Below are 13,518 nucleotides of genomic sequence, written 5' to 3' on the forward strand. Positions count from 1 at the left end.
CCAGTGGTTTCCAGTCATTTGGTTTTCTGACCTCATTTAAAAAAGAAGCTGTTGCCTCATGCCACATTTCTGTAATTTTCCTATAAACATCTTAGATGAAATCATTTGTTAACTTTGTAAAGGCTCAAAGCGTAAAGTCTTCCTAATAAAAGAATTTAAAAAATTAGCGATCATGAGGATGCATGGAACAAAAATGGCTCTTTATATTTAAAAGTAAAACCCTACAAAATTGCAAAGATACCCCAACAACCACACAACCCTCTATGAACAAGCACTTGGTGACTGTGGGAAGGAAAGGAAGGGAAGTGTGGCAGAGCCATTGTTCTTTCCACTCTCATTAATCACCCCACAATCCCTCAGATTAGGTTTGTGACCTTAAGAGGGGTCCCTGAACGTTAGGAAGGCAGCCGCTTGAACTGCTAAGTAGTTTACTATATAAATTCTGAATACAGGACTTCGATTGAAGACTTCCAGTTAAGCAGAAAATCTAAGTTCTTCCACCACACGGGCAATAATATAACATGAACTTGTGTTTTTCCAAAGTTTATCACTGCTGTAGTTTTTCCTCCACTGGTTCAAATTTCATTTTCATTCTTTCTCAGCTGTCATGTTTGTTTTGGCTGCATCAATCCACCACTGTAGCCAAACCAGTTTCTTACGCAATTCCTTTCTTGTGTATTATGACTCTGAATTCTTGCTCAGTCCTTCTTATGAATTTCAAAATGATGTTTTGATTTTGGCCCAGAAGCCTGAGTCAGAAAAACCTCTTGGGTTACACAGAGAGAGGATATGCATATTGACTACAAGGGACCTAAAAGCATTTTGGAGTGAAATACTTTTTTTCCTCTTCCTTTTTGTGGTCCTTAACTGCATATTTATAAATATCTTATTTTGTACTTCACTCTACTCTTCCAGGAACAGGGTTTATCTGAAAGCCACAAAACTTCAAATAAAATAATCTTGACGTTCTGATAAAGCAACTTTTCTGCCATTTGAGACAAAGTGGAACAAGTAGGAATATAAAGTGGTTTTCTCCCCACCCTCTCCCCTGTGCATATTTAAACTTAATTGGTCCTCCAAAGACAGGTTTTAGGGTGGGTGGGGTAGAAGTATGATCAGAGCAGCCACTTAAGGTGATGCGAGGATAAGAAGCTAATCTTGCTGCTCGCTCAGTACACTCCAGTGTTCCTCTCCATATCCCCCAGGTGGGACTGACTTATAAGAGGATCCACACAGCTAACAGTGTGTGTGATATGGACTCAGCGTGACTTAAAATGACACTTAATGTGACTTTGTACAAAACATGTGGCAAGCTTTGATATCGGAGTGAACTATCCATCTGATGCTCAGGTGACTGTGATGCTTTTCTCTAAAGGAATATGTTCTTAATCCAATTCCTCAGCAGCTCCTGCAGTGTAAAACGAGACTTGAAGCACCATGAGACAGCAATTCAGGCGATGTCCTAGGAGGGATGCTTAACACAGAGGATGAATAGACAGACCGTTGTCAGAAAGCATCAGGAGAGAAGGGAGACCTTTGAGTCTATGCAAATTACCAGCCCATCTGCATGTAAAGCCAACCGACCAGAACACGGGAAATAGGATGTTCAGTATCAAAGTGTCACACATTAAAAGTGGATGAAAGTAAGTGAGAAAGAAAGGAAGGGAGGGACTGGGAGCGAGAATGAGGAGGGAGGCGGCTTTGCTTGCTGCCATGTGAAGTGTGACTGACTTAGCTCATTTGTGCTTGGTTTTGGTATGTTCAAATAAAAGGCAGTTTCATAATCCTAAGTTTGTCACAGCTCCCAGGCCAGTACACAGAACCAAGACCCCCTGCTCATATCCACACACACACACACGGGATGCATTCAGAAATGCTTTTCATAAGGCGGACTCGCTTTAATGTAAAGAACCAGGGTCTGTGAAGCTTCAGCCAGCACACTGAAAACTGATGAGAAAGATTCTGCTCAGCTCAAGCCGACTGGAGCTCATTTGCACTCAACAGCCATAACTTAAACACGGTGTGGGCCGGTAGAAAGATGAGAGATGTTTAGCACTAGAAAGTCCCAGCCGATGTCAGACGATTCCTGCTTTTGAACTGGATTTTAAAGATTATGAAAACCTCTTATGTGTTTTCTAAGCCCAATTTAATGTATCATTTCATATCCCTAATCAGGCAGCAAAACAAAATTCAGCCGTGTTTACCTCATTCAGCCGATATCTTCTTCAGCTTCTAGTATCAAAAACTGAAATGTGTGCAAATTATGTGCAAATTAATGGATGAGAATGATAATAGGCAATCATACTCTGATTTACAGTCATGTGGCGAGATAAGTACCTCCAACTGAAACAGATTTTTTCAACATATTTGAGCAAGCAAGCACCTGTTCCTCTCTCCTCATAAATAAAAACGCTACACACAGAAACAAATTACATGTCACGTGCATAGAATCTGTCATATTTAACCTGCCTATGGTCCAAGGTATGGACGGTGGTATTTGCTCCAGATATAAAGACCTCTCTAATGTCTACAGAAAAAAGTATGGATGTCCAAAATCCTGCAAGGCACTGGGAAATATCTCCAAATGATCTGAATAAAATCATTCTACCTGTAACAAAAATTATTGTCTCAAGTGGTGTAGATATTAAATCACTGCCAGTTTGTCCAGAACTGGCCACCTTATCAAATTCTGAACAGAATTTGAAACAGTCTCAGAGACCCCAAAATTTCATCAAAATATCTGCAGCCAACTCATGCCACTGTTTTATCATCCACAGGTTTTTGACCCCAAAGCCCCAAAATATAAACAGAAAGAAGTGTGGTGGTTAGCGCTGTTGCTGTTGCCTCACAACAAGAAGGGCCACGGTCTTTCTGTGTGGTTGGAGTGATCTCCTTGTGTCTGCGTGGGTTATCTCTGGGTATTCCAGTAACCCTAACCCAGGGGTGGGCAACTCCAGGCCTCGAGGGCCGGTGTCCTGCAGGTTTTAGATATCACCCTGGGTCTACACACCTGAATCAAATGATTAGTTCATTAACAGGCCTCTGGAGAACTACAAGAGACACTGAGGAGGCAATTCAGCCATTTGAATCAGCTGTGTTGGATCAAGGACACATCTAAAACCTGCAGGACACCGGCCCTCGAGGCCTGGAGTTGCCCACCTCTGCCCTAATCCCTCCTACAGCCCAAAGACATGCAGTTGGTTGCATTAGATTAACAGGTGATTCTAAAGGTGTGAATGGTTATCTGTCTCATAGCCCTGAAACAGGGCTATGAGACAGATAACCATTGACCCTGACTACCGTGGGACTCAGAGCCTTTAGTTGCTCTGCCCCGAGACTTTGGAATGCACTTCCACTTACTCTACGGACCACACACTGTCTCACCTCTTTTAAATCACTACTCAAAACCCATCTGTTCAGAAATGCATACACCTGATCTGTCTTAGGCCATTTTTACCTTGCTCAGTTTTTATATTTGCTTTTATACTTTTATGACTGTTTATGTCTAAATTTTATCTACCATGTTTGCTATATATACATTTTTAAAAAAATGTTTTTTATGGTATTGTTTACGTGCTACTGTAAGGTGACCTTGAGGGTCTGAAAGGCGCCTATAAATAAAATGTCTTATTATTATTATTATTATTGACAGGCTGGTGAACTGTCCAGGGTGTAAAACACCTCTTGCTCTATGGCAGCCCTACTCAGAGTCATGGTGGGGGGACTATAAGTGGAGGAATATGAATGGATGGATGAACTGGTGGATGCATGTCTTTGCTCTATCTTCCTTCTCTTAACCCCAACTGGTCGCCAATGGCCGCTCCTCCCTGAGCCTGGTTCTGTCTGAGGTTTCTTCCTGTTAGAAGGGAGTTTTTCTTTCCCATTGTAGCCAAAGTGCTTGCTCATATGGGGGGTGGGGGTGGGGTGTAAATCTGATTGTTGGAGTTTTTTCTGTATTATTGTAGGTCTTTATCTTACAGTATAAAGCGCCAAGAGGCAACTGTTGTTGTGATTTGGCATTATATAGAAAAAAAAATAATTGAATTGAAAAATTGAATGAAGAGATATTTTTGTGGGCTAAACATTGGCTCAACTAAGGGTTCTGCATCATATCAAGAAAGTTCCTGGGGGCTGTTTGAACCACAAGTAGATGTTTCAAACTCTTACACAAATAGAAAACACACCCAGAAATGTCTCACGAAGAAGAAATCCAAGGTTATGTTCTCACTATTGTGAAAGTGGAGTTTTGAGTTACACTGAAGTGTTTTAAAGGTTTTGGAACAGGACACTACACGCAAAAATAAAGATGGTCAAAGATTTCAGCAAGCCCAATTACTGTGGGGCCGTCAAGCCTGCAAGGATGTACTTACTTTTTCTATTAAAAGCAATTAAAAGATTAAAAAATAATACAAAAATGAACCCATAAGAACCCAGAGCTATTCCTCCTCAAAGGAAAATGATGAGAATAGAGAACAGAAGGTTCACCCTGAACACATTTCTGAACTCTAAACAAATTATTTTTTTCACATTTTTTTGGTCAACAAAATGCACAAAACAAAAAATAATTGAGACTGCTTTCTGATGGTAGTGCTGCAGTGCATCACTGACAACACAAACCTGAGTCTTATGTAGGGAACTTTATCCTCAGCTTTGTGTTGTCAGTGATGCCGTTAGGATCTGAACGTGATTGTCTGCCTCGATGTGACACCTTGTTTCCTTTTCCCAGTATGTTCAATTTACTGGCATTTGGCACAGACCCATGTGCAGCGAGAGACCGATCGCTGTTAATGTGACTTTCAGATTTTTGTATAAATTTGTCTGTTCCTTCTGTAAACTGAGCATGTCTGCTGTGATACTCCAGGGGAGTATGAAGATGATCTGAAATTGTGAAAAACTCTTTTGAATGCACATTCAGGGGTAAGATTTATTTCCCCAAGATTTTTTTTTTTCCATGGAAAATTGGTTTTGTATCCATGGTTCATATTTGATTCAATAGTATGAAAATCTCTATATAAAATTAACAAATAAATAAATAAATGACATTGAAATAGGATGAATAATGGATACAAGGTAACTAAAATAAACAAAAGTGTCTCAGCTCAAGATGTGGTGTATTTAGCTGTAATATGCAAAGGTTGTTGCAGAAGAAATTTTTTATAACTATTGAATGAATTTGACATTTTTTTATGCTTTAAATTGAATGACAAAACTACAAGTAAAAAAAAGATAAACAGCTAAATTAATTGAGCAGATCAATACAGTTTTTTCTTATTCCGACAGAGATGTCACATCCTCCCGAGAACAGAGGAAACAAGCATCTTTCAGTTTAACTTTTTTTTGTGTGTCCTGCCTATTTGGAGCTAAAAGAGGCCACGCAAACACATGAGATTTCATTGGAAAGGCCAGGATGTCCTCTTTTGAGCACAACAGGACTTATTAGGGTAGCTCAAGTAAGTCAAAAGATATAGACCAAAAACAAATGTCCATTTAACTATTTTGTTGCTAAAACCCTGATGTGACAAATAAGTCAATGAATGAATGCGGTCAGAAAAGTCAAACTATAATATTAGACACGTTTTAATGCATTAGAAATGTTCAATGATCTGAAAGGTCCCACAAACAATCTTTTTAAAATGAACTAGTTCTGTTACAGGCGTCACGCCACGATTTGAATGATTTGATATGAAATTATTTGACAAACAAAGCATCACATAACTACACCGTGTTTTCCGTACATGTTATTTAGAGTTCCTGAGCTGCATGAGAACAACTTTTGAAAACATTTAGACGTATTTCACCGCCAGGTTCTCGTGCATTAAACATGTTTTTCCTTGTGGTGTTGTTCGGGTATGTCAAGTTTAGCAGCGGACACTCTTTTATGGGTAACTGAAAGTTGATTTGTCCAAATACACAGTTACATTGTACATTTTTTCACATGTCTGTGTGTTGACAAATGATCTGGCTTAATCTACCAAAACACCAAAACAGCTATTTTATTTTTCCTTCTTTGTCATCATCTGAACCTTTCCACATTTATCACTATTTGTTTGACACACTGTAAGTACCTCCTTTGTGAGCACTGAGCAGAAATAATTACTCTCTTATTGACTACCTGACATGTGAAATGGATGTGAAAAAAAGAGTATGTCATAAGCACACCCAGTGCACATAAGCACGCTTCGTTTAGAATAAACTACTTGCTTTCACCCACGGCGAAAATAATTACTCATAAACTGGAAATTGAAATGCCAAACAGATTAATCAAAGCTGGAAAATACTTAATTCAAAAATAAAAAACAAACAAACAAACAAACAAAAAAAGCCCCCACACAGATAAAGACATAAAACCGTGCTTGTCTTTTAATGCTTCAGACACAGTTATTATCATAAATGACGCAGTAAATCAAATTAACTAAAAAAATCAAAAAGCGTTTAGAGAGGCGCAGCTCTCCGCAGCTGGATGTGCTGTGATGCAGCATCTTCAGTAGACTAATGAGTGCATAAATGCAAATGTGTTATTTCAATAGACTCATTCATTTCAGATTGTTTGGTTGTCTGTGTTTTTTGACATTTTGGATTTGTAACATGATAAATTATTAGAAAATAATAAGAAAGAATGAACTTTTTGGGTGTCTAGTATCAGTAATTCAAATTAGCAGCTGCCATTATTATTGTCATTATAAGCCGATACACGCCACACTATACATCAGAGCTTACAAGTGCGTTTTGTAGCCAGCCAAGAATCTTTCTCTTCTTGATTTGGGAACTTGCTCTTCCTTTGCTGTTTGTTGAGCCTTTCTTGCACAACAAATGTTTGATCTACTCATGGATTTTGAATGATTTTCAAGTCAAGGGATCGTGCGGGACCGTAAAAAACATTCAAAAGTTTCTGGTGGTGCCTTTTGAAGTAGCTGATTTTTATGTTTGTGCTTCGTTGTCCAGTTGTAGAAGCCAACCTGGTTTCAGTTTCAGTTTTTTGGCCGACTGAAGAAGATTAATATGCAAATTTCCTTCTGCAATCTACTTTTTTCTGTATCTGCGCAGCGTTTTCAGTGTCACACAACCCCGAAACAAACCATTTTTACCTATTTGGTGCCAAAGTGTTGGTTTAATCAAATGCTGCTCCTTTTCTCATCATTGAAAGATTAACTTCATCTGTCCATTGCACTTGTTTTCAAAACAGCTCAACAAGTTGCTTAGCAAACTTTAGATGTGAATTTTTATAATGAGATCAGAGGTTACATTTCCTTTAAAAAAAAACACGTTTGTACATCAGTGCTGCACAGTGGTTCACCGCCACTTCTGCGTCAACTAAACCCTGTTTTTTTTCTTCGCTTCTTTGCATGGCAGTCTTGCAGTTTTATCAGAAAGTTTTCTGGGTTTCCAGATCTTGTCCTGACCTCCAGAGTTCCCCTTATGTGCCATTTCTTAATGACATTTCAGACAGTGGAAATTGCAAGCTGGAAGCACTTTGATATCTTTTTATAGCCTTCCCCTGCTTTGTAGGCATCAATTAGTTTAATTTTTCTGAACCTCAGTCAGTTTCTCAGCCTTTGGTTGCTGAGTATTACCACAAGGTTTGAAAAGTCGTTGGCTGACAGTTCCTAATCACAGTTCTTGATCTGCCTTATAAGTGAGTCGATTAAGGTCTAACAATTAAAAGAAGTTCTGAAGCTTTGCAAGTAGAAGGCTGCTAAAACTTGCAACATTATTTCATGTTTTTTTATTCCTGATTTCAAGTCGTGCATTAACATAATCAAAAGCATTACAGAGCCCAAATCAACCTAGTGTTTCAAATGAACAGTGCTCCAGAGAGTCCGCTTTAAACTGGTACAGTGTTGTCAGACTCATAATGGGCAGTTAACGAGGATCAAAGTTATATTAAATATTTCCTGGTGTGTTTATTGTTAGTCCTTTTACAAAAGGAGTCATGTACATTTCCCACAATGCCGGTAATTCAAAGACTCAAGTGTATAATGCCAGGATTTAACAAAATGTACAGTAAGCTTGCTTGTTGACTTTCCCAGAGTCAGATGAGGATTCAGTTTCTGGCTCATTTTCATTTCTCTTCGCTGTAGCGCCTTTATGTCTTTTCACTTCACTAAAATATGTAGAAATCTGTGGAAAACAGGGGAGCCCAAACTTTTACATCCAACTATATATAAGAAAGAGTGTGGTTTAACTATTGACTTTGAGAGCTATTGAAAATACTCTTAATGCATCTCTGGCAAATCAAGCGAAATGAAACGTCAGAGAAAAAAGGGAGGATATCCTCGAATTGAATTTTGAGAACTCTAAGTAAAAACTCTGCTTGTTATAACCCTCTTCACAGATTTAGCATCTTAAGTCTTTTACTCTCCACTGCATAAAGGGGCAAATTTTTCACCCTCGGAAATATATACTGTATCGGATTATAAAGTATTGAAAAAGGAAACGCAATATGTGCAAGAGATGTCAAGTGGCATTTTTCTGATTGCTCTCGACTTTAACGTAGTGCTTTATCCAAATATTAGTAAGCGCCATTTTGCAGGGCTAAAATACTGCACACACAGCTGAGGCAGTACCTTCAGGAGTAAATAACACCGAATGCTGCTTAGAGACATCTGTACCCGACAGAAAAAGACTTTTCCCCTTCACGGAGCTTCTGTTTCCTCATGTTAGAAAAGCTGGAAGTCCTGAGCTGCGAGATTGAAAGGTCAGGAGATTTCAAACTGCGATTTAGTCCCGTTTCCTGATGCAAAATGCTGTTCTGTTTGGAAGCGGGCAGATGTGTGCAAAGATGACAACTAAAGATTACCACAGATTGGTGAACTGGAAAGATCAGTGGAGCTTTATTTTGGCACCCATGACATGTTTAACTGGCTCAAGCCATCAATAAAACGTATAAAGTCATCTCAGTGGAACCTTTAAGAACTCTACTTTGATTCGAAAGTTGGGAAATATCACTTTAATGACTTCATCAAAATGAGTTTTAACGAGATTAAAAATCCCTTCCATGTTTCTGAAAACACATTTTAAAATAATAATTTGTGTGATAGGTTTCTTTTTCTCATAAAACAGTTAAATTACTGATATAAATCACTAAACTATCATTTACAAAAAAAGTAACAAATACGCTACTTTTCTTTAAAAAATTGAACTATTGGATGCGTCCATAATTATCACTAAAGGATCGTTCTTAGTGTTTGTGCAATGCGGGCTTCAGTTTTCATATCACGCTGGTGTAGACTCAAATCTTACTCGTAGGTACAACTTCTGATTACACGCGAGTCCAGTGAAAGCTTCCACTTTCAGAAGAAGAGTTTGATACTTACAGACTGTTGTCAAACTTGCATAAATATATACATTATATACCTAAATCATGCTGAATAGTGAAGGTTGAAAAAAATATCCCTACAAGAAATGTTGACCAAAACATACATAATACATGAAGATCGTTTGAAATAACACATTGAAGGTTTGGTGCCAGATGAAGGCTTCCAGCGACAGAATGACCAAAGAAAGGGAACACAGATTCCCCAGAGATGATGATATTATTTTGTTGACTGAAATAAAAGCTAACCAGCACATTTCAGATCTTGAAACACATTTTATTAGGAACCTTGTGTATTCAAGAGGACATGCCTTCTCTCATCTGACTTCACTTTCGTTCTGAAAAATGTGAAATATACATGATCGAGGTGCTGATTACATGCTGAGAGGCTCTGAAAAGCTTTCTCCAAGTAGGAAAACATTACAGTGTCTTCTATCTCAGACATAATTTTACTACAGCAAATTCAGGGTACTCTTGGGAAAAAAAGTATATAATCTATACACCCAAAAATGTAAGCACCCTTAAAACAAGGAAACAATGAAAAAGCCCTGAATTGAGTAACTAAACTATACCACACAAATGTAAAACACATAAAATTAATTGAAATTTTAATACAGATAAATAATCTTTGTCTCTATTAATATCCAACATCTTATATTTCAAAATATGTAATCAACACCAACAATGCAAGCCTTATTATTCAGCCGAGCTGCAATCAAATGTGGGTCAACATGTGACAACAGAGCCCGCAGTCCCGAAATTCCATACACTGTAATTACAGGGTTATTTGCGGAGCTCTGCTTCATCTTGTAAGATTTTCTTTTTTTTTTTTTTGTCAGACATAGTTAAAAAGTAAATTTGGCATTGCATAAACTGTTTATGAATGCAGTCATCCCGGAAAACCTCGGCGGAAACTTGGTGGGATTTTTACGATTTTCTAAATTTATATTATACGGCAACATCTGTCTACAATTATGAAGTTTGTTTTGGACATTTACTTCAATTCCAGCATTAGCATATCAACATACAACAAGAGTCAACATCCATAAAGTGAGGAATAAAATATCAGAATTGTAATATTTGATATGATTGTTCCAGTGTTTCAGGTTTTAAATCAAAGCTAGAACTATTACACGAAAGCTTTTGGTGTGTGCATGCCTTTGCTGGAGTAAACATCCATACAGTTTAACACGCAACACAGAGCTACTGCTTTTAAAGTCCTTTTCCTTTTACACCACTCTAAAAGCATAATTCTCTTTCTGCTGATTTGAGTATGCTTACTTTATCATTCTCAATAGTAAAAAAAAAAAAAAAATCCAAGCATGAGCTCTGGAATGTGAAGGTCAAAAATCAAAGCCACTTCACAACAACATGCCTCAACAGTACCAAACATGTCATCAGAAGAGATCATAAACCATGAAATAGAAGCATTAGTCCCATTATCCAGGAAATTGCCTCCCTAGCTTCACAATCTTCACATTCTATATTACAGCCTATATAAATGGAAATGCATTTACAGCTTATTTGGATGAACACCTCTAAAAAAAAAAAAAAAAAAAAAAAAAAAAAACATAAAACAGAAGCATCTCCTTTAGGGCTAAAATCAGCCTCGGACCTGACCGAAAATAACTACCTTAAGGTCAATGTATTGGCTATGATGCTACGAAGTCTATTAATACTTGAAGTCTATTGGGTATCTGAATCTTATCAGGCTTTGGCCCCCACAGATAAAAACTCTGCTCGATATTCCACTAGGTTACTCACATTACAACGGCCTCTTACACCACAAGGTCATTTCAAGTCCCCGAAGTCTCCTTATCTCTATACTCTGGTGTATTGCACTGAATGAGTGTGTCCCACCAATAAAAACGTGTGTGTGTGTGTGTGTGTGTTGTCACTGAGACTGTGGTTACATAAACAACTCAATATATGCAAAAGATAAATAATCATGTACTCAAACCATTTAAATGCAATCATATTTATTTTGTTGTTTAGCCACATAAAAAAGGCTCAGATTGCAGTTGGCTCTTCACAGAAGAAGCTACATTCTTCACTAAAATGTGAAAGCAGAACACACATAAACCGCTTACAACAAAGTCCTAGTAGTAGACTACATGATGGTGGGGGAAGAACTACATCACTGACCAGGATATTTTAAAAAAATGTTTTCAAACATTTGTCACCCATTTAAGAATAAAATGATATATATAAAAAACAATGACATGATTGGTGCGATTTACAGCATTTTGACACTCAAATTGACACTCAAATATTATTTATATATATATAAAGCTAGGATAAAGTGTAGAATTAACCTATAGATTTTTCCTAACACAAGTGACTCAAATATTTTGGGTAGATAATTTTGTGATGTAATAAATATATTACCTTAATTTAATTTCAATGAAAAATACACACATACATCTTCCCTAATTTAAAAATATCTAATTTGAAAAATAAATGAATTTTAATTTGTTAGGATTTTTTAAATGAGTGTCTATAATTTGGAAGGACTTTCTTTCAAAGGAAAAAAGAGCAAAAACAAGAAATAAACGACATTTAAATCATTTAGCTTGAGAAACTACATCATAGCAGAGCGTACTGAAAAATATACCAGTAAATACACACATATATGGAAAATAAATCATTGTTTTTAGTCAAATTTTTGTCGTTAAATAAAAAAGGTAAGTTCTCACTAAAATGTGTTGTATAGTCAATATATCTTTTTTCTGGCAGATTATATTAACTATACAGCAAAAGCTAAAAGAAAACATCATATGTGAAAAACAAAACAAAACAAAGAACAACTAAAGGAGCAAATAGTTTGTATCCTTATCTGCACAACTGCTGGACCAACAGGAGAATCAACCAATCAGTTCCACAGTGTGTTCAGTGGAGTGAGATGAGCTGATGCTGTCCAGCTACCCATAAACCTCTCTGTTCTGCTTATTAAGGGTGCAGATGCAGAACAGTGGAGTGGCAAATCAGAGAGGACAAACGCTGTCCCAGGTCCCATTATTAACATACAGCACCAGATTCTAGTGTCCAGTTTCTGGGTTTACGGTCAACCCAGTTCAACTCCAGTACAACCAGTTTAATCCCAGCAGGGGGCGCAGGAGCCCAGCCTCACTCTTCGAGAATATTCCCCAGTTCCTCCGAAAATGCCTTTTGTTTCAAAATCTAATTAGTTAAAAAAGTAGAACACATGTGTCTCGATCACGTCAGAAACGAGGCAGTGAAGGATCATTCAGGTATTTGCGCATGGCAAAGTACAGCATGTCAGAACAAAGTAAGGAAGTCACCAGCTAACTGAGTGACCTCTAACCTGAGCCGCTAAGTACAGTAGTATGTGTTTATTTGGCCACTTTTCACCAGGTTGAAAATGAGAAACAAAACAAGAAACAAACAAACAAAAAAAACTTGGTACGAGTCCAGACTGACTCATTATTCCTCTGAAATCAGACTGGGATATGAGTCTTTAGACAGGTTTAGCTGTAGAATTGATATTAAGTGGTATTACTTACACAACAGGTAGGAAAACAAAATAATCAGAAATGAATCATTGTGATTCATAATGTCAGTTCCTGACTCACTGTGGCCCCGTTTTGGAGAGGATGTTCGATTCTTTCCAGATTTTCACACGTAAACAGCCACAAGGCAATAAGTGTCATTTTGCAATAGCTTAGCAAATATGGCATTGTGTAATACACAAGTAGTGCAGACTGCAAGGCGTACTTGCACGCCCCATTCCCACGGAGAACGGGTGTGAGGTCACTGATGAGGACGGACAGTTCAGGTAGTCAACAGGAGGATGATGAGGAGGAGAGGAGATGAAGCTGTCCTCAGTGAGGATCCACTACTACGAGGTACCTTTTCTGAAACAGAGAAGTATGAAAAATCTTCAACCGATACACGACATATAACTGAATTTCCTCAAATCTATTTTCCAAGATTTGGGCTTGTCCTTGCTCATCAAGAGAGATCTAAACAGTGACAGGATACGATGTTAACTCAGATAACAACTGGCCTTCAAATTAATAGCAACAGTTTTGCAAAGCTTCTGGGTTTTCTGAGTAGCACTAGATGAACTGACTGGCTTAAACAAAGCCCTGACCCCAACCCCATTAAACACTTTTAGGTCAAACTGGAGCACTGATTGTGTTTTACATCTTGTCAACTAACATCAGCGCCACAAATCACTAATG

At 37.7% G+C, this 13,518-nt stretch overlaps 1 protein-coding gene across 1 annotated transcript in view; it reads right to left on the reverse strand.

Moving 5' to 3' along the window:
• Positions 1-11,282: 11,282 nt before the first annotated feature.
• Positions 11,283-13,518, reverse strand: part of si:dkey-246i14.3 (ephrin A4) — a 33,704-nt gene continuing 31,468 nt past the window's right edge. Inside the window, exon 5 of the mRNA XM_031734028.2 lies at positions 11,283-13,188. Coding sequence (XP_031589888.1) covers positions 13,106-13,188 — 83 coding nt within the window. The 3' untranslated portion in view covers positions 11,283-13,105. The remainder of the gene's footprint in view (positions 13,189-13,518) is intronic.

The sequence above is a fragment of the Oreochromis aureus genome, linkage group 11 (assembly GCF_013358895.1).
Source record: "Oreochromis aureus strain Israel breed Guangdong linkage group 11, ZZ_aureus, whole genome shotgun sequence".
Taxonomy (NCBI): Eukaryota; Metazoa; Chordata; class Actinopteri; order Cichliformes; family Cichlidae; genus Oreochromis; species Oreochromis aureus.